The sequence below is a fragment of the Colobus angolensis genome, unplaced genomic scaffold (assembly GCF_000951035.1).
Source record: "Colobus angolensis palliatus isolate OR3802 unplaced genomic scaffold, Cang.pa_1.0 Scaffold74, whole genome shotgun sequence".
Classification (NCBI taxonomy): domain Eukaryota; kingdom Metazoa; phylum Chordata; class Mammalia; order Primates; family Cercopithecidae; genus Colobus; species Colobus angolensis.
The window spans coordinates 6,639,941-6,662,404 of record NW_012121154.1 but is presented as its reverse complement, the minus strand read 5'-3'; the positions used below and the strand labels follow the sequence as shown (position 1 = coordinate 6,662,404).

General features: G+C 33.0%; 1 protein-coding gene across 1 annotated transcript in view; it reads right to left on the bottom strand.

Annotated features, from left to right (window-relative positions):
- GNAT3 (guanine nucleotide binding protein, alpha transducing 3) overlaps positions 1 to 22,062 on the bottom strand; it is a 56,838-nt gene extending 34,776 nt beyond the window's left edge. Inside the window, exons 1-2 of the mRNA XM_011927704.1 lie at positions 21,862 to 22,062; positions 2,102 to 2,144 (exon numbers count right to left, since the gene is read on the bottom strand). Coding sequence (XP_011783094.1) covers positions 2,102 to 2,144; positions 21,862 to 21,979 — 161 coding nt within the window. The 5' untranslated portion in view covers positions 21,980 to 22,062. The remainder of the gene's footprint in view (positions 1 to 2,101; positions 2,145 to 21,861) is intronic.
- Between the last annotated feature and the right edge of the window lie 402 nt (positions 22,063 to 22,464).

The following is a 22,464-nucleotide window of genomic DNA, read 5'->3' as shown; positions in this document are numbered from 1 at the left end:
TCTATCCCATATTTCATTATCTTAGTGATATAAGCCTTTCATACAGGCTTTTATATTTTATATTTTTGAATTATTTTATTTTCACACTTTTGCATATTTTATCATTTTTGACAATTCTCAGAAACATATTTAGATCAATAATTTTAATTTTCCCAGCTTATTATGTATATTAAAATTATTTTTATAAATTTTCTGTAATATATAATTTTACAAGTAGCAATTAAAAATATCCATTTCTCAAAATCTCATTCTTATTGGGTAACATTATTTTTAAATTATTGTTTGTCAATTTACTACAATGAAAAATTACCTCATTATTGATTTGATTTTTAATTTTTATAATTAATGAGGTTACACTAAAATACATTATTTATCTATTGAATTTTGTCATTTCTATACTCTCTGTTCATAGCCTATCCCTATTTATGTATATTGGGAAGCTTATTGCTTTACTTAGCAATCTGTGGGCCTTTATATACTAGTCACCAATTATTTATCTATCATATTTATTGTAAATATTTTCTAGTTTTCTAATTTTGGTTTAATTTTATTTATGGTTTACTATATTTAAAAGTTTTAATTTTTACATAGCCAAATAATTGGTCTTTTTTTTTCTTTATTTAAGCTCACAGAGAATGGAGAAATGCAAAAAGATAAAAAAGGTTCAAGTATGATCACAGCCTGGGAGACAAGAGCAGGCAGATACTGTGATAATGCAATAAATGAATGCCAGATGACTTAGTTGCCAGGATGGTCCTAAAAACTCAAAAATTATACAATCCCAGGGAACAGAATAAAGGAGCTCTGTTCTTCAGAGACAGTAGGAAAGATCAAACGTTTGGTTGCAGATAAGTGAAGCTTAAATATTGGTTGATATAAAACTTACATGACATTATCACATAAAAGGAAAACAGTGGCTTAGATTGGAACCAATTTCATTATTGACTGGCGGGCATCACTCCCTCTTAAAATATGTCCCAAACAACAAGATCCTTTAACATATACTTTAAAAATACACTCAAACATGGTCCTTCTCCTCTTTATTCTCCTTTTTCCTCCTCTTCCTCTTTCCTCCTCCCCGCTCCTCCTCCTTTTTTCCTCCTCCTCCTTCTGCTGCTGTTGCTTCTGCTTCTGTTTCTTCTGCTGCTTCTTTTACTTCTTTTTAGCAACAATTATCCTTTAAAATTCTCTAGCAGTAACAAAGCCATGAGGTTTCACCCATTTACCTTTACTTGTCAATTACCATTTTATTCAGGTAGACACTGCATTCTTTTTGGTTTTCGTTATTTCCTTATTAAGGAATTCAGATCTAGTTATTTCATTATAAAAAGGAAAAAGTAGAGAAAACAAATGCAAAAATACATCAAAATTCATGGTAGTAATTAAGCATTTTATTCCCAGGTAGGAAAAATGCCACTGAGATTAAAAATACAAATGCATCATTGATTGACATATTTTAAAATATTTACAGTTAATGATCACATTAAAAAGCTCTTGATATACCCAGATTAATATAAGTAATACATAATGCTTTAAGCATTTGTCTTGTTGAGAGGCACATTTAAAAAAATGGAAATTGTGGCCGGGCGCGGTGGCTCAAGCCTGTAATCCCAGCACTTTGGGAGGCCGAGACGGGTGGATCACGAGGTCAGGAGATCGAGACCATCCTGGCTAACACGGTGAAACCCCGTCTCTACTAAAAATACAAAATTATCCAGGCGAGGTGGCAGGTGCCTGTAGTCCCAGCTACTCGGGAGGCTGAGGCAGGAGAATGGCGTAAACCCGGAAGGCGGAGCTTGCAGTGACCTGAGATCCGGCCACTGCACTCCAGTCCGGGCGACAGAGGGAGACTCCGCCTCAAAAAAAAAATAAAATAAAATAAAAATAAAAATAAAAAAATGGAAATTATAATATTATTCAACTGCCACACTTTCTGCTAAAGGATACGAAGTATATTTGCACAGGAACTATGACCACTCTGTTATAATCCATGATTTAGAAAAGACAGTCAATCAGCGTTTACAAAAGCATGTATTTTAAGAATGGTCAAACACATGGACAGACATCAAATATTAAACATTTGAGACAGATGTGTACCTACTTCATTTGTTTAACAATAGTACTTTTGCCAGATTCTCCTGCTCCTGCAACATAAAAAGAGGAATATTATTAACTGATACACCAAATTTGTATGGATATTAAAAACTGATTATCACTTTTCATGGATAATCTTTAATTTTTTTCATAGGTTTAGGGAGTACAAGTGCAGTTTTGTTACATGGATAAACTGCATAGTGGTGAAGTCTGGTCTTTTAGTTTACCCGTAATCTGAATAGTGTACATTGTACCCAACTGGTAATTTTTTTCATTCCTCACTCCCTCCCGTGCTCCCACCTTGACAAGTCTCCAGTGTCTATCATTCTACTCTGTATGTCCATGTGTATGCACTGTTTAGCTCCCACTTATAAGTGAGAACATGTGGTATTTGACTTTCTGTTTCTGAATTGTTTCACTTAAGATAGTGGTCTACAGTTCCATCCATTTGCTGCTGAAGACATCAAAGACATGATTTTGTTCTTTTTTATGGCTGAGTAGTATTCAATTATATATATCAGATTTTCTTTGCCCAATTTTCCATTGATGGACACTTAGTTTGATTCCATGACTTTGCTATTATAAATAGTGCTGCAATAAACATACAAGTACAAATGTCTTTTAAAAATAATAATATGTTTTTCTTTGGGAACATATGCAGTAGTGAGATTGCTGGACCAAATGGTAGTCCTATTTTTAACTCTGAGAAATATCCATACTGTTTTTCCATAGAGGTTGTACTAATTTACATGCCACCCACATTGTATAAGTGTTCCCTTTTCTCTACATCTCTGCCAGTATCTGTTGTTTTTGACTTGTTAATAATAGCCATTTTGACCTGTTGTAAGGTGGTCTCTCACTGCAGTTTTTTTTTTTTTCTTTTTTTTTAAACCGAGTCTCACTCTGTCACCAGGCTGGAGTGCAGGGGCGCGATCTCGGCTCACTGCGACCTCCACCTCCTGGGTTCAAGCGATTCTCATGCCTCAGCCTCCTGAGTACCTGGGATTTCAGGCATGTGCCACCATGCCTGGCTAATTTTTGTATTTTAGTAGAGACAGGTTTCCCCATGTTGGCCAGGATGGTCTTGATCTGCTGATCTCGTGATCTGCCCGCCTCAGCCTCCCAAAGTGCAGGATTACAGGTGTAAGCCACTGTGCCCGGCCTTCACTGTAGTTTTAAATTACATTTCTTTTACAATTAGTGGTGGTGAACATTTTCTTACATGACCGTTGGCCATTTGTATGTTGTCTTTGAAAAACGTCTGTTCATGACCTTTGCCCACTTTTTGATGGGGCTATTTGCTTTTTTCTCGTTGAGTTGTTTGAACTCCTTGTAGATTCTGGATATTAGTCCTTCGTTTGATGCATAGCTTGCAGATGTTTTCTCCTGTTCTGTAGGTTGTCTGTTTACTCTGTTGATTATTTCTTTTTCTGTGCAGAGCTTTTTAGTTTGTCCCATTTGCCTATTTTTGTTTTTGTCACATTTGCTTTTGAAGTTTCAGTCACAAATTCTTTGCCTAGGCCAATATCCAGAAGAGTTTTTCTTCTAGGATTTTTATAGTTTCAGGTCTTAAGTCTTTAATCCATCTTGAGTTAATTTTTGTATATTGTGAGAGATATAGGTCCAGTTTCATTTTTTTTTTCTGCATATGGTTCATTTCCTATTATGGGAAATCTTTAACAGATATCTCTCCTAGTGTACCTTCTAAAGCAAACATTATATACTGTCAATGAAAACATATGTTATTGCATTTGAATATAATTTGGGAAGCTTGTATCTCCTGGCTTTGCAACCCAAAAAAGTAGTCCTCAACTTCATAGTCTCTAGATTACTCTCATTCTTCCAGAATGTCTCCTCATACACACTGTTGATTGAATAGCAAGAAAAAAATACCCAACAACTAGGTAATAACTTTTGATTTTTCAGAATGGTTCAAAGCCTGTTGTCATTGGAGGATGGGAGCTTGTCTGCAGCATCCCATTTACCTTGGCATATAGATATTATAATTACTTCTGTTTTAACAAAGGAATATTGCTAATAACACTAAGCAATTCTAAGGAGGCTCCAGGTAAGAATCAATATGGGAGTATTTCAAAATGGGTTACACATATCTGTGAAGGAGCAGGGCCTGGGCAAAGGAGGAGCTGGCAGTAACGTTATAGAGAAATGTGTTGCATTTATCTAAAACAGCTGTTTTAGTTGATGATATACAATATCACACTTGATTTTGTATTTAGTAAACTTTGCAAACGTCATGTACAGGAATACAAAAGGCATAATATCAAAGAAAAAGCATGAATCTTTGGGGAAAAATCAGTGGTTGCTTCATGCTATGCCTCAAGTTGTTTTGAGGACATTTTTTAATCTACTTTGTTGTTAAGATTTGTATGTGTGTGTGTATGTGTGTGTGTGTGTGTGTGTGTGTGTGTGTTTTGAAATGAAAACTAAGAAGTATTGAAGGTGTAATGACCTAGGCTTGAGAATTTTTTTCTGTCCGGGTGTGTATGTGTGTGTGCATGTGTGTGTAATATCTTCAGTAAGTCTTTTAATTCCTTAATTTCCTCACCTACAAACTGAGAACACATACTTCACAAGATTACTCTAAAGACGTAATAAGCATAAAGTTGTTTGCAGGATACAGTGCAAAGTCAAACACAAAGCAATGTTATTTGAGAATACAAGCATCCAGAACACTTTGCAGTTTTTTCATGCAGAGAAGTCTAATATGTTACTGTAGATACCCTACATTTATTCAGCAAATGATACTGGAGCAATTGAATATCTACATGAAAAAAGAATATTGCCTCATATCACAACATACTAAAAGTTAAATGGAAATGGCTCATAAACTTACATATAAAAAATAATGCCAAAAAATCTCTAGAGAAATATGTAGTTGAAAAATCTTTGCAACCTTTAACCACCAAAATTTTCTTAGATAGTGTATGAAACATTGAACCAACAAAAAGTAAAAATAAAACAAATTGGACTTGATCAAAATAAAATGTAAAAGGACAAGCCACTGACTAGGAGAAAACATAAACAACACGTGTTTATCAGACATAGGCTAGGGACCCAGTAGCATAAATGTAATAGGGCTAGGGAGGATTAAGATAGGGATGTTTAAAATGATTAAGAGGACAGGAATGTGGCCAGGCACCATGACTCAAGCCTGTAATCCCAGCACTTTGGGAGGCCAAGGTGAGCAGATCACGAGGTCAGTAGATGGAGACCATCCTGCCCAACATGGTGAAACCCTATCTCTACTAAAAATACAGGCTGCACTCCAGCATGGTGACAGAGCAAGACTCTGTCAAAAAAATTTAAAAAAAAATGCAGGAATTCCATATGAAAACACACTAAAAATGACTATGGTTCTTGAGAATTAAAAAAAGAGAAATTGAAAATTACTACAATATGTAGGTTATGGAAAGAATTAAATCTTAAAATTTCAACTTATCTATGAATCTTGGACACGTGGGGATGGGGGAGGGGAAGGAGTAAATTCAGGCAACTTGTTGAAGTTTGAAAGTTTTGGCTTTACAGTAGGAGAAAACCAGGAATTCACCAAAAGTGGATAAGATCTGATAATAAAAATTAGTTCTTAAAATTTTTAGATAAAATTAGTTGTAAATCTCTAAAGTGTTGTGGAAAAATGCAGCATTTTATAATTGATATGAAAACATATCTTTAGAATGTGTCCTCAGGCTACGACCAAAATTTATCAGCAGAAATGGTAGTCCAAGGATCTAATCTAAAATAATGATCTTTGAGTACTATTTGTTATGTCTCTAGGAGAGGCAAAGGTCTTCACATATTACTGGCAGTTCCAAAAATCAGGTCACAGGACATCTTTGACATCTCAAGGTATCTGTTAATTTTGGACAGATTTCAACGTAACACAATTAAACCAACTTTTGAGATTTCTCAGGAAAATCCAAAATTCAGGAATTATAGGCATAGATATATCCTTGACTACTCATTGTAATCAACAGGAATGTTTTACTAAAACTAGTAAGATTTTATGTAAGCAAAACTAATATGACTTTTGGTAACCCCAAATCCCCACCTTTCTTTTGTTGTTGTTGTTATTTGGGATTTTTGTTGTTGTTGTTGTTGTTTGAGATGGAGTCTTACTCTGTTGCCCAAGCTGGAGTGCAGTGGCAAGATCCTGGCTCACTGCAAACTTTGCCTCCTGGGTTCAAGCGATTCTCCTGCCTCAGCTTCCTGAGTAGCTGGGATTACAAGCATGAGCCACCACGCCTAGCTAATTTTTGTATTTTTAGTAGAGACAGCGTTTCACCATTTTGGCCAGGCTAGTCTCAAACTCTTGGCCTCAAGTGATCTGCCCGTCTCAGCCTCCCAAAGTTCTGGGATTAGAGGCGTGAGCCCCTGCACCTGACCCACCCTATTTAAATTTCTAATTCGACTCTCACCCACTCAGTCTTCATTTCCCTATTCTACCTTCACATTTTTCCTAACACTTTTCTTCTTCTACATGCTTAGGAATAATTCATATATCATTTAAAAATGTTCCTGTCTTTCATCACTGCAAAGTAAATTTCACATTGCAAAGAATCTTTACCTGCTTCGTTCACTGATTTATCCAAAGCACCTAGAACAGTGCCTAACTCAGTAGAATCTCAATAGAAAAAAATGAATTCTTTGACTCATACTTCAGAAATGAGATTTTGTCCTTTGTACTGCATATCATTTTTTCCTCACTGAAATGCTTCTGCATGATTTACAATGTTTTCTTAAGCCTCCATGAACAGATTTAGCTACACCTAAATTTAATTCTATTCAGGACAACTATTTTTTTTTTTTTTTTTGTCATAGCCATATGTAAATGTATCTAGTTTCTGCAGTTGTCTGAAACAGCTGTCCACCTTATGTGATAGTGAGGAAATAAGAGTGGGAAAGCTATGGGAAATAATGTTTCATTGCTGGGTGTCGATATATAGATTCTTTCCCTTGAGAAAGCCTCTAGAACACAGCTCTCCATGATTTTGTGCTAGTTGGCTCTCCATCACAGGTAGTGAAATATGACACCAAAGTTGATAGATGCAAAAATCAAAGTAACTTGCTAAAATTTCTTTACTTAATCAAACACAAACTGACAGATTGGAAACAACCATCTCATTTACTAGAGACTGCAGTGCCCAAGAATGAAACAGTTGAGAATAAAATCAAATTACCTTGCCCATTTTCCAAAGACAACTGACCCTATAATTCGGTATGGCTGAGAGTTATTTGTTTGTGAGAGTGACAACAGTAAATGAATGAGCTTTGCACAATAGTCTGGTTTGCTGGCTTTAAATAATTCACTATTTTGCTGTAGGAAGTGCATCACTTTGAAAAAAGAGTCATCCAAAAATATGAAACTGTCCTTGATAGATTTTGTTTAAAAACCTCTAACAATAGAACTGAATATTAGAAATTCTAGCATCATCCTGTACAAATGACAGAATCTCAGAATATCTCATTTCTTTCTCTACATATATGTGTATATATATGTATGTGTGTGTGTATATATATATATATAAGTGTGTGTGTATATATACATATACTGTCTTAAATCACAGAGCAGTGGGGATGTGGAAGAAAAGTCAATGGGCTTAGTAGGAACTGCAGTACTTGCTCATGCAAGTATATTTAATGTTGCATTTTGTTCAACCAAAGTGTTCAACTAGAAATGAGAGAAAAGTCTCATTTCTCAATGTCAGTTAAATTTATTTAAAGGAAGTGAAAATAACTTAGACCACTTTCTTGTAAATGAATTGTCTATCTTGAGATGCTGAGCCTAATGAGAAAAAGTGTGTTAATGATTTTCCAGAATTGTACCAGTATATGTACTATAGAGAAATATTTTATTGATTCAGAACCACCTTTGGGCAGATTAAAAAATCACAATCAAATTTTATTTGATTCACTCTATATTATTGACTAGTTAAATTTATGATAAATTTCTGAAAAAGTGACTTTTAGACTATGTCAGTTAATGTACATTCAGAATGGTCTTCTGTATTTCATAAATTGATTACCAAATTGGCCATTTGGTAATCATACTGATGACACTAAGTTGTGGCATTTCCAAAAGTATTTCTAAGGCTACAGGGTATGTTATTGTATAACAATTATTTGTAACTTAGCTGGTAATTCATGCTGTATGCAAGGTTAGCAGAATAATCAATCACTTTTTAAAAAATGGCATGTACTTTTAAATGAAACTACATATTAAAAGTTAATATTTTCCCTTCAAAGTCTTTAAAAAGGTGTCTGTACCATCCTTGCTTTATGTAGTGACTTCAGTCTTCTATGTAAAGGTCCAGTATAGTCAATTACAGCATTAACAGGAAAATTCCTAAAGAAAAGTCTATCTACTTAAAATCTCATTTATTATTTGGAACTCTATTGCAAAGTTCTTTCAAAAAGAAATTATTGAGCCCCATTCTCACAATGATTCTAGGTCATAGTTCACAATAGTCATTTCAGTCTTGTAAGATTAGATCATGTTACAGAGCCAAATATAGACATTATAACAGCATGTTCACATATGCTGATGGTGTCCTGAAATAATCTCTTCCTTCCAAATTGTGGTCATCGCTAATATTAGTTTCTGGGTCAAGGGGTACCAAGAGAATTTTAACAAGATATGCATCTGTTTCTTTGAAATAGATAATGTTACAAATAATTAAATATTTACATTTATACTTAATTCATACTTAGATACTCATAAATTATTTTATTTTTAATAAGAATAAGGAATCCTGTTCCACATTTTTAAATCTTAAAATATTAAAAGCAATTTTAAATCTACCCAATATTTATACATGTAAGTGAACTTCGATTGAATACACACAAGACTTGATTGCTCATTTCAGATAACTTGTTCAAACAGGCAAAACGAGATTACAACATTGCAACTTGTAATCACACATAAGATTTGTTTTTTGTAGGTGGTCTTAAAAATCACATAATTGGGCCGGGCGCGGTGGCTCAAGCCTGTAATCCCAGCACTTTGGGAGGCCGAGACGGGCGGATCACGAGGTCAGGAGATCGAGACCATCCTGGCTAACACGGTGAAACCCCGTCTCTACTAAAAAATACAAAAACTAGCCGGGCGTGGTGGCCGGCGCCTGTAGTCCCAGCTACTCGGGAGGCTGAGGCAGGAGAATGGCGTGAACCCAGGAGGCGGAGCTTGCAGTGAGCTGAGATCCGGCCACTGTACTCCAGCCTGGGTGACAGCAAGACTCCGTCTCAAAAAAAAAAAAAAAAAAAGAAAAGAAAAAATCACATAATTGTATAGTAGAAAGAAACCTTAGAAATCAACCAGCTATGTACATCTCTTCAGTCTATGCATGAGAAAAATGAATCCAATAGAGATTATGATAATCATGCAAAGTTTCAGATAGGTCTTCAAACAAAGAAACTATGTATTCTGACACTCACTAAAGCTATGTCATATCACTTTCTTTTTTAAGTAGGCACTAATAAATACCAAAATGGTTTCAACACTTTAGAAATTATTTTAAATGCATTTTTTATAAGTTAGTATGAGAGCAGTGCACTTTTTTTGTTGGTTGGTTTGTTTTGAGACAGAATCTAGCTCTGTTGCCAGGTTGGAGTGCAGTAGCACGATCATGGCTCACTGCAACCTTGGCCTCCTGGGTTCAAGCAATTCTCCTGCCTCAGTCTCACAAACTGCTAGAATTACAAGCATGAGCCCCCTGCACCTGGCCTTGAAAGCAGTATACTTTCAGAGACATACTGGTATTGCTGTGTCAGCTTGTCATTCACAGGTAGACCGTTGGTATAAAAGATTTTTAGGGTAGTCTCTTCTGAGCCAACTTAATTTTGTTCCACGTATTATTTCTCCTTTTCATGTAGCGACATCAAGATTCTCTGTCCTTTCCATGTGACAGCCCCTCACATAGCTGGATTCATCATGTTTTGGAACTAAATAGATATGAGCTTGCACTAATTTCTGACTGTGACTAAGTGTCTTGATCAAATTCAGTCTCTCTGAAAGTCAGTTTCTTCTATTACAAAATTGGGTTAAGACTTGGGAGGATTAGATTACCAACATAACTTACCTGGAACATATATATAGTGAGCTCTAAGAATTTTCTATTATTTGAAGAATGTGCTCATATCCTTTTAAAGAAATATTTCAAGTATAATATGATCCACTCCTTTACTCCTTTCTTGTGGAACATGATTTTTAGATTATTTGTCCTCTGAACCATACCCCATACAAGAGCCAATGTCTTTCTGAAATGTGGTACTGAAAATTGTGCTGTAGATACCAGATTTATGAACAGCACTGACATTCTGTCACCTAGATCTGCCTCACTCCTGGTGCTTATTTATAAATAAGTAATTTTCTTAATAAAGACCGTGATTAGTTTGCCTCCTTTCTTTTGTTTTGCCTATGTTGAGCTTGTGGTAATTAAAGGTTTTCTGTTTTATTTCACATCTCTTACCCACCAGATTCTTCCACAAACCACATGTATCTAATTGATTTTGAACCTCAACAAAGATACTTATTAAATTCCATTTTGCTTATTTGTGGCAAGCATTTCTGCTAGTAGAAGTCATTTGGAATTCTAACTTGGTTTTGTCACTATATCCTTCCAAACTGAATCTCAAATTTGAAATGCCTGCTTTATCCACCTTCACCCAAATCCCTGACAGGAGTATTGAAGAGAAGAAAGTCAAGGGCAGAAACTATGTCATACTCTAGTGTCTGTTCTGTTAATAGGAAACCCATTAATCATAAGTCCTTGTTCACTATCTATAGTCAAAAATGCTAAATGTTGGCCGTTAGGTATGATAATTACTGAAGGTCTTTTTACCTACAATTTATCCGGCTACTAGGAAATTCTCTTCTATTTCTACTTTAAATTGGTGTTTTTAAAATCAGGAATTGATAAGGAATTTTATTTAATTATTTTTTGGCATCTCCCGTCATTGTTATGATTTTTCTCTTTTAATTTGATAGTGTGAATAATATTAATTGATGTTCTAATCATATTCTAAAAATGCATTGTTGAGATAATCACTCTTCCCCCAAAACTCCCCCTAACCTTTTTCCTTTTTGCATTTTATGTGTTGCTGGCATCGGTTGGCTAATATTTTGCTTTGGTTTTCATATTTATGTCTGTGAGGATGATTGACCTCCCATTGTCTTTGTCAAATTTTGTTGTCAAGGTTGTCAAATAATAAATTGAAAAGAATTTTCTAAAAATGTTGATGTAATTTTGAAATGCTCTGCCCATGGACTGTTAGATAGAATTCCCTTATAAAGCAATATGAATAAATTTGCAGGTAAATTTGTACATTTTCTTTTGCCAAAAAAATAAGTAACACATTTGTTTATTTTTCCCCAAACTTTTTATTTTGATAATTAATTTAAAAACCTACAGAAGTTCAAGAATATAGTACTATAGAAGCCCGCATTTTATACCCTTCACTGTTCTGAATTAATTAGTTGTCCTGTTTGCATTCTTTCATGTATGTATAAATTTACATATACATATATGAACATATTTTTATTTTTGTTTTGCTGAATATGAGATATTTTACTCATAAATATTTCAAAATGCATCTTCTAAGAATAAGACAATTTTTCTACAAAACCAAAATACTATTTCCATGCTTACGAAAACTTATATTCTAAATGTTATCTAATACTATGTACTTGATATTCAACTTTATCTGATTGTTTCAAAAAAATGTTTCCCATACCTTTTTTATTTCTTGTATTCATAGTCCAATCAAGTTTCACACTTTGTTTTGTCATTATGCTATTTAAAGTCTTTTAATTTATAACATTTCCCTTGTAATATTTTCGTTATTTTGTTTTGTTGACACTGGCATTTATCTAAGACAATTTTTAAAAGATATTCAATTATCTGTATTCTCTGATGATTAGATTTAATGTAAATATTTTAGATGAATACTATATACATAATATTATGGATTTTCAGTTTGTCATATCAGTAAACATGTGTCAGATATATTAATATGACTATAAATACCTACTTCTGTGATACAGATAAAATAAGCATCATGAATCTGTAAAATTCCTCATCAGTCAAACTAAGTGTGTTTCATTTAAGAGAAAAAATACTGTGGCTATGTACTATCTTTTGTTTTTAATGATCTTTTATTTAGATATTCCAACTTTCAATTTTATACTTATTTTTAAAATATCTGATAATATTTATAGTGCCTGTAGTTACCAATACTGTACTGTACACTTAAAAATTCGCTAAGAGGGTAGATCTTATGTTAAGTGTTCTTATATAATAATAATAGTAATAATAAATAGGAGGACAGGAAACAACTTTTATAGGTGACAGAGTTTACTGTGTAGATTGTGGTGATGATTTCACGGGTATATACTTATTTCCAAGCTCATCAAGTTGCATACATTAAATATGTATAGCTTTTGCATATCAATCATACCTCAATAAAGTGGTTTAAAAATGTTATATGAGCTTTCTTGGATTTTCAGAAGCATTTTAACAGATATTTCATTTTTCTTTTCTTGTTAACACACGTTTTTGGCTAAAAATGACAACACTAAAATACAGAATTACATGATTTTTCCCACACAGGTCTGCTGTAGATAGATATTTGTCTAAGTGTCCATTAATTGTGAGAATAGTCATGTATACTATTTTTTAGTATAAATACATATTGCAACAATGATTTTTAAAAAGGCCTTGGTTAATCACGTGGTTTGTGTATACTCACAGGATATCTGGAAAGAGGAAAATATAAAATAAGGAAAATGGAGGATTGAATTTATCAAGCATGTAGTTCTTACTAGAGTTATCCCTCCTAATTTTCAGACCCATATGTTGATTTGGTCCTGCTAAAAAAATCATAGGCTTGAATATCCCAAATTATTACCCCTTTCCCTTTTCCCCAGTCTCATATTTATCCTGCATTTCACATACTAGTGAATAATATAATCAACCATACCCAATTCCACCCCAATCACTCCTCTCATTTACCATCCACATGCAGTCTGCCACCAAGTTCTGTCACTTTGTCTCCTAACATTCTGCAAATCTTATTTTCAAACTTATAATTTCTGTATTAATTCAGAATTGCATCAAGAATTTGCACAGTAGTAACAGTTTCCTAACTGTCCTACCTACATTTATCCTCCTCATTAAATCTTTGAGCCATAGTATAGCCAAAGCAGTCTTTGATTTTTTTTTTAAAAGTCAAGTATTATCATTTTAGTTACAAAGTTAAAAAATCTTTCAATATCTTCTTATTGACTACAGATACAAAATAAAATTCCTATGCAATAACATATAAATGACTTTCTTCTTGCTCATTTCTACATGCAAAGGTATACTTATGTTCTAGCCACCATGAACAAATCACAAGAATAGTTTAGATTCTGATTCTGTCTTTCTTCCATTTGCCATACATGCATCCTTTCCTATGCCATAATTCAATAAAGAACAAAAGCAGATATGTTCTTTGTTCTCATAGAAATTAGAATGCAGACACTAAGTTAAAACTGACACATACAAACAAAAGGCTTTGCTTGGCTGTAAATAAACATTTGATATTTGGAAACCAAACTATATTCTTAAGTTGTCATTCTCTTTTTATCTATATCATGAAAGTAATATCTATTTCATAAAATTTTCTCCTAGATTAAAGCAATAACAGAAGAAGTAGATAAAGAGAAAAATATGAGATTTATGCCAATAGAGATAGAACTAAAACTAAATCTTGTGACAACGTTGACCTTTGGACAATGGAGAGGGAGTCAAATAGGAGCTAAGGAGGATTGAAATATCAAGTGGATATAATGGGAAAGGACATAACAAGGTACCCCATGGAAAACGTAAAAATACATGGGCAGCAAAATAAACTTGGGAAATTATTTTGAGATCTCCCAAAGTGTGATCAGGTCACACTGACAAATACAAGAAATTTGAGAATAAGGGTCAACAAATTGAGCAAATGAGAGAATTTTAGAGTCATATCAATTAAGTCCTGGTATGAGATCCTCAAAAGAGAGTATAACGGAGTATAGACTAAAACCCACCAAGGTTTAAGAACAAACCGTGGTAGAGGAATCCACTTATGGATGGAAAGAAGAAGCAAGCTTCAATGAAGAGAGGAATACAGGGATAAAAAATTGAGAACTGTTTAGGTCCGACTTAGTTTAAAAGTTATTGCTGGGGGTGGAGGCTCACACGTGTAATTCCAGCATTTTGGGAGCCCGAGACAGGCAGATGGCTTGAGCCCAGGAGTTTGACACCAGCCTAGGCAACACGCTGATACTCTGTGTCTACAAAAAATACAAGACTTAGCCAGGTATGGTGGTGCACTGCTGTAGTCCCAGCTACTGTGGATGCTGAGGTGGGAGGATCTCTTGAGCCCAGGAAGTTGGGGCTGCAGTGAGACATAATTGCACCACTGCACTCCAGCCTAGGTGACAAGACCCTGTCTTAAAAAAAAAAAAAAAAAAGAAAAGAAAAGAAAAGAAAGGAAAAATTGTTGAGATGTGAATTTTGTGAATTGGCCATTATCTGTACTCTGTGAGAGATAATTTTTTAGTAGAGAAGAGCGTATATATATACAACTTACATTGCAATTAATGGAAGAGACTAAAGAGGATAAGAAAATAGAAGCAGTGAGCATAACATCCTTTGAGAAGTATTTCAGTATAAAAACGTTTTAAAAGATATCTATATAAGGCGAATTCAAGAGTGCGTTGAAGTCAAATAAAGTTTCTTAGACTAAAGAAGGGAAACATCTGTATTTTCCATGAAGAAAAAGCCAGTAGGAAATTTTGAAGATGGCAAAATGAAAAAATAATTGATGGAACAAAATTTTTAAGATATGAAAGGTGATAGACTTTTTTAGCACAAAGGCTGAAACTAATCTGAAATGAAAATGGAATACTCCTTCTTTAAAAGTAGTGAAAATATAAGAGAATACATGAATATTTAGTGAGATTTGGAGATGATCATTTAGAATTGTTTTGTTGTATATTAGTGAGCATGATGGGTGAGGTTGTGGGCAGAGTCACAATGAAAGTGATGTTGGAAATGTGGGACCAGCTGCCTTTGGAGCATTTTAGAAGAAAATGAAGAATAAGCAAAATAATTTTTGGCCCAGCTCAATTTAAAACACGGTATGTGTCAGCTAGGAGACTGAAAATGATATATTGTTTTATTCTACAACATCTGGGAATGAAGGAAATTAAGAATTTACAGAGGTATCAGGGTTAGATCAGCACTAATAGCTGAAAAAGCTGTTAAACAGCTTTACTTTCAAGAAAATCAGTTGGGAGAAGTGTATTAGGACAATGGTAAATGGAGAACTCTGAGGGATTATCCAGGGTTGAGGGTTTGAATGTCAATTAACGTAGATTAAGGAGGTGAAATATTCCTGAATTTTAGGAGGAACACAGCTGAAATGGTTGGCCCTGTTTAAAAGGAAGTAGATTAAATCAGACAACTAATTCACTAAATAGGGAAAAATACGAGAGATAATAGAATATAAAATTCTGGTTAGAGAGTGGTATTTCTAGATATCTTTAACAATTTTAAGTAGTAAATTTATTCTATTGGAATGTAAAATACTGAGACAGGAATCAAACCCATCACTTCCCCATTTTTTTAATTAGCACTGCATCTTGTAATAAACAGAATGGACGTTTTTCATATCTTATGGATTCTTAAACTCAGTTTCACCTTTAATCCTACTTCTTCAGGTTCAAATTCTACATTGATGTATTTGCACACCAGTATTTGGAGGGAAATTATTGAAAGTAATGGCAAAAACCGCAATTACTTTTGCACGACACTAATAAATAGGGGTATGGATTCTGAACCTGGGTCTAATACGTTAAATGGAAGTATATTTTATTTTATGTGAAATAGATCATGGAGTCCTTACACTATCAAATGTTTTGCTACCTTTCCTTTCTAACAGTATGGAGAGGTAAATAACTTTTTTAAACTGCTTGTGTTGCTTATATAAATATTTTTAAATACAAAACATTGTATTTAAAAAATACAATGTTTGTCTTGAGTCAATAATTCATGCTTGAACGAAAATACATGAATATAAATATGTTCTGTAATATTACTAGAGAGCTTGTTAAACTGTAGTTAGCAAGAGTCATTGTCAACAAGACAGAGTTTTCAACTTCCTTAGCAAATACAATCATTTGGCGAAGTGTAGAATGTTTTACTAAATGGTTTGCATCTTTTATGTGAGTGCCTTATGAGCCTGTTTTTAAGATGTGTTGATCAATTGAGATAAATACATCTAAAACAATCAGTCAAATGTACACAAATTATTTGTCTATGTGCTTTTGCTTGTTTGAAAGGAGGGACATTATTGGAAACTATTTGATGCTGCCATGGGCCATTCTTATAGATAAATGCAACATTGTGAATATTTGACAACTTTTTGTAAACTGTAAATATCTGGAACTTTCAAATTGTTGTAGTGCAAGCAGTCCCTTGCATTTTGGAGAAAAATTTAAACTCTCCAAGTAGGTCTTTTCTGCCTAAAGTTTTCTTTCCACTTCACTGAGAAGCAGTTTTAAAGATTTGCGTTAAGAACATTCATGCATCCCAAAGATTGGATATCTCTAGAAACATAAAATAAATAATTTGGTGATTTAAATTGACAGAGAACATGGTTTGTATTTTTTGTGTACATCGTGGCATTTTGAAATATATATATACATTGTGAAATAGTTAAATCTAGCTAATTAACATATGCATTACCTTGCATAGTTATTTTTGTGGCAAGAACACTTATCCACTCTCAACATTTTTCAAGAATACAATATGGTGTCATTAACTGTAGCCATTATGCTATATAAAAATGTTTTGCAATATTTATAAATATGTTTAAAATAAAAATGTACTATTGTTGGAGGAAAGAATGGTTTTAATTCGGACACATAAAGCAAAACAAAAAGTTGGAAACATTATTAGGAATTTGTTTTATATGTTGTTAAGAAGGTTCTTCTTTTATTACCAGTGATCAGAAGGGGACTTATTGGTTAATCCTAATATATAATTATTCCAAAGAATGTGTTTATCTGATCTTATCCATGGACAGGCATGGACTATGTTGGTGTAATAAAATTTCAAAATAGAATTTCTTAGAGTTGATAAACTTGTAGTATAACCAGTAACTCAGAAACAACTCTAGTTTCCTGGAATCTCTCCCACTCATATCTAGGGATAATTAAAAAGAATAAAGACTGATTAAAAAGCACACATAGGATAAAAATAGTCACTTTAATTTAACCTGAGTCTTGAGTCCTCACTTCTTTTAGTTGCATGTTAAAGAAAGACAAAGGAAGAATAATGATACATGTTTATTGACATTTGATTTATTTCAGATTTAGGAATCTATTATGCCAAAGAATAAACCACGTTTGTCTAGATCTTTACAAGTTACAAAACACTTTGACATCCATTATTTCTCTGAGTTTGTGTGACTAGCCTAAGGTCACTCTGGGAAATACAAAACGCATTACACTTGATGAAGGTATTAATAAATCAATTTCTACCTCAGGTAGTTTAAAAATACTTTCTTTTCTAGTATTAAATTGTATTCTCCGCATTCTGCTCCACGGCTAAACCTATGTAGCTAATTCTGCTGTGTAAGTTTTATTTTACTAATTATTTTGTAACAAGCCTTTAGATAGCGTCAAAATCATAATTCTCCTACTACATACCTTCCAGAATACCCATTTGTTGAATAAGTGAAACAATTTGAAAAGTTTGAAAATGTTAACTACAATAAATATATTACCTTTGAAGTACTTTTTGATCTCTAGACCCCATCCCTATTCATGTTTCAAAAGGCAGAACAGTGGAATAATATTTTAAAACAGTAAACTCAGATTACATCATTAAAATAATAATAGTGTGATACTTACAATATAGCACAAAGAAAAAATAAAAATAAAGGGTTTTAGAACTAAAAGAAAAGAACATCTATGATGAACTTCCCATGGTAATGCTGGAAATCACTAGCTAACAGTGAAAATTTGTAGAATAAATGCTAATTATATATATAAATGTTGCAGAGAGTGTTTTGAATATGAAGAAAAAAGAAAGCTATTTTTTTCCCTGTACTTTCCATGGGGCTTCAAATCTAACCAGCCCATGTGATGGAAATTTGCAAAAACACAAACAAAACTGATGCAGCAAAATAAACTCAAACCGAAATTTGATATAATAAGCATAAAGGGAGGAGAAAGGAAAAATGGAAACATGATCCATATTGAGTTTACAATTAAATAATAGGTATTACTTTGAATAAAAATACTATTGAATGAAACATTTATAAATAAAACTTTAAAAACGTACTTAGATACAAATGAGAATATTTTATCCATTAGAATTTGTTTTTCTTATTAAAACATGCTGTTTCTGGAATATCTTTGCAAGTGAATTTTTTAAAGCATATGACATTATTTTCTCGATTGCAGTTATCAAATGCACTCAGCAATGTGTGAGTCATCTCCAGTGTTTCCTAAAAGCCTACTTTTTGCTCAAATAAAACACAGATTTGGTATCTGTTCTGTAATTTTACTGAAGGTCTGAAAGGTGTAATAAAAAAGGCATCTGTCTGCAAGATGATCCTTTAATTGTAAAGTCGCACTTTGATAGCTCTTCAGATTCAGTGAAATCTTGTGTTCGATAATACCAAATGGTTACATCTGCTTTGCGGTACATGTTAAATGTGGAAAGTTGGTGTTATGAGTTTAAACTTCTAGAAATTCATTAGATGAAGATCAACATACAGGAAAAATATCTGTCAAAAGTAGTTTTTAGATTTCTTATTTTTGTAAATGTAGGTATTGACTCGGGATCTGGTCACTACTAAGGTTAAACTGATTAGTTCCATGTGACATGTACTCACTGATAAACTTAAAAGTGCCGTTCACACCACACTGATGAATGAGAACATCATTTCAATTATGGGAAAAATTAAATAGATTTCACTGGTGAGGAGGTTTGAGGGTGGGAGAGTAGGAAGTTTTGGTTTAGTTCAACTGAACACTTTTATAATGTCTTAATGAGGTCAAATTGAATATAAAAATTACAGTTTCAAGATTTGAATTCAATCCAAACATGAGAATAAAGTAGAGCTGTTATAAGACTGTTATGAATTTGATAATTGTATCATCATTTGTAGAATTCAGATGGGACTCCAGAAGGGAAACTTAGTCAGATGTTTGTAATATAATTGAAATAGGAACAACTTAAGAGAATTTCATTTATTTTGTATAAATAAAATGTGACAAAGGAGTTTAGTGAACATCATGTTGGAACCAAATAAATCCAAGTATTTTACTTAGTAATGATGAAACTGAATGTATAAAATTGTAATCACTTTGGGAAAGTAAAACATGTAATAGTCCCACTAATGATTCTTTTACACTTTCAGTACAAATGTTGCTCTTTCTTCTTGATCTAACCACCACTTAAGTCTAAAAATAATTGATCTGATTTATTTTTCATTTGATAGCATTGCATACAATAAGTTGGATCTCAGTCAATGGTTCTGTGGAGTTGTGAAATTTACTAATTCTGGAACCCCATATATGTCAGTAGTCTGTTGATTTTCAGTTCCAAATTTAAAAAAAAAAAAAATCTCTATTTTGTCCATCATTATACTGAACCTTTTTGACTCAATTTTCAATGATGTATTTTCAGTCATCTATACATATTCTTTTTAAACATTTTAAATTTATTTTTTAATTGACAAATAACATTGCATGCTTGTATTGTGTACAACACAATATGTTAAAGTAAAAATACACTGTAGAATGGTTAAATCTAGCTAATTAGCAAATGTATTACTTCACAGTTATTATTTTTGTGGTAAGTGCACATAACATCCATTCTCTTTACATTTTTCAAGAATACAATATATCATCATTAACTTTAGTCAGCTTGCTGTACAATAGATCTCTTGAAATTGATTCTTCCTATTTAACTGTAATTTTGTGTCCTTTGACCAACAACTCCCTTTCCCCTTGTTCCCCCCAACCACCCTTGCCCCTAGAAACCACCTTTCTACCTTGTTCTTTTCCATCAGAACTGAATCTCTAGTTGACTGGTAGCTCCGATATGCTTATCTCAAGAGTCATTGCTTTTGGCATGTTTAATAGTTTTTGTCTTAGTCTAAATTGTGGTATTAGCTCTTTCATTGTTTTGGCTTTCCATTTGTATTTTTACAAAATAAGAGAATATGTAAAAAAATAGATAATTGGTATATTGAAAACACACATCTATTGAAATGTTATTTAAACATGGAGATTTTTAATACATTCTATCACCATTCTTATGCCATTGATCTTAGTACAAGAGGAATATAAAAATACATTTGTAGGAATGCTTATCTTTCCCTTTTACCTTTCATTTGCTTTGCCTGTGTCCATATTACTTTCACTCTTGCTCAGTAACTAAGAGAATTATCTGATGTGTTAGGAAGCATATATTTCCTGGTGTCATTAGCACTTAACCCACATCTTTCTAAGTCACCAATCTCTGGATGGTTAGTGACAAGTGCTCTGGGCCTGTGTGCTGGCACAGAACCTGTGTGTTAAGGGGGCAAGAATGTTTCCTTTCCTTTAAGGAGCAAATGCTGGGAATCCCACAGTTGGCTTCTGAAACACTCTTGCCACTGGGAGCAAATGAGACACAATGAAGGAATACTTAAATAAATTTAAGTATTTAATTCATTTAATATTAAGTATTTACATGTTTAAATACTTACAATATGAAGAAATGTGTTATGTAAAATATGCACAATTCTGAAATAAAATGAAGTCCTTTTGTGTATAACCAAAATCAGGGAGAACGTACAACTCATAATTGAATCAGAATTAAGTGCTTGTTTCGTATTCTTTAATAGGTCATCATTTTTATTTCAAAAACATATTTCTGTTTCAGTGACAACTGCACGTAAAATGTTTTATGCTTCATATAAAATGTTTTATGCTTTATAGAAAACATCTGCATACAGATTATTTTTATTCTTTCAATTAATTGCACATTTATTGAATTTATAGTCAAGGTAAAACACTGTGTTGAGTTTTGAGAGAAGGAAAAAAATAAGAGACATAAATTCTGACCTGAATGAATATATAAATGCTCTAAAAGGATTTAGGTAGAGTATTTATCAAGTGTACAGGCAATATTTCAGGCAGTATTCAGGAGCCTAAGTAATATTATTAATATAATTTAAAGTACCTTATCATTATTCTCTAACTTGACTAATTGATTTTTAACTGCACAAGTAAATAACAAACATTAACTTCAGTGTCAAACAACTCAACATATTTCTGTTTAAACAAAATAATATAACTCTTTATAAATTGTAACTAAAAGATTGCTTTCAGTATTAAAAAGCTGACATTCAGAAAATGATTAGGGTGCAACAAAATAATAAATGTATCTGATTTTTCTTTTAATAAGAGGAAATCTTATTATTGACAGAAATAAGCTGATAAATATTTACCTCTTTGCTTAACAAAAATATGTAATAAAATATAAAACAGAAAAATTATAAAATATTGATAGAGTACAAATAAAGTTTCCTTAAGTTTCCAAACACATTTTTATAATAAATTCCCCATATGATAATATACTCGAAATTAAAGTTTGAGAAAAGTAAATGTATCACAACTGAAAAAAAGTCAGGTTTTTGAAAGTGAAAGGGAAAAGAAATTACCTAATAGTAGCAGCTTTACAGTTCTTGCGTCTCGCTCAGCATCCTCCTGAAGCTTTTTCTCCAGTTCTTTTGATCTTTTGGCTGACTCCTTGCTCTCTGAACTAATTCCACTTCCCATCTTGTGGTGGTAGATACTTATCAGTTTATATGTTCAAACGTTTCAAACGTTGAGCACAGCTCTGGTTTGGATATAGGATGCAAGAGTAATGCTCTGCTGAAGTACCCAGCAGTCCATTCCCTCATGCTCTAAAATTCTGCTTTGACTAAGGAGATGCTTTCTCATCTGTCACCTGATCAGGTGGTAAAACCATACCACCCTGATGGAGGCTAGAGAGGAAGTTCATTATGCTTTCAAATTAAATGACTGCTTTGGGTACATCTTTGAAAACATGCTTATCTGCCTTAAAGAATAGTATAAAATAATGTAGAAACTTGTAAAAATCTATACACTAGAGATGATCTACAATAAGCAATTCAAATAGAATGTTTCTCACTACTGGGCAATTTTTATTACTGTGATTAAAAGTTATTATTACTAATCAGTGATGCTTATATCTTCAGATACTTGGCTCTTCGATTTCTTTATAATCACTCCTATATCAC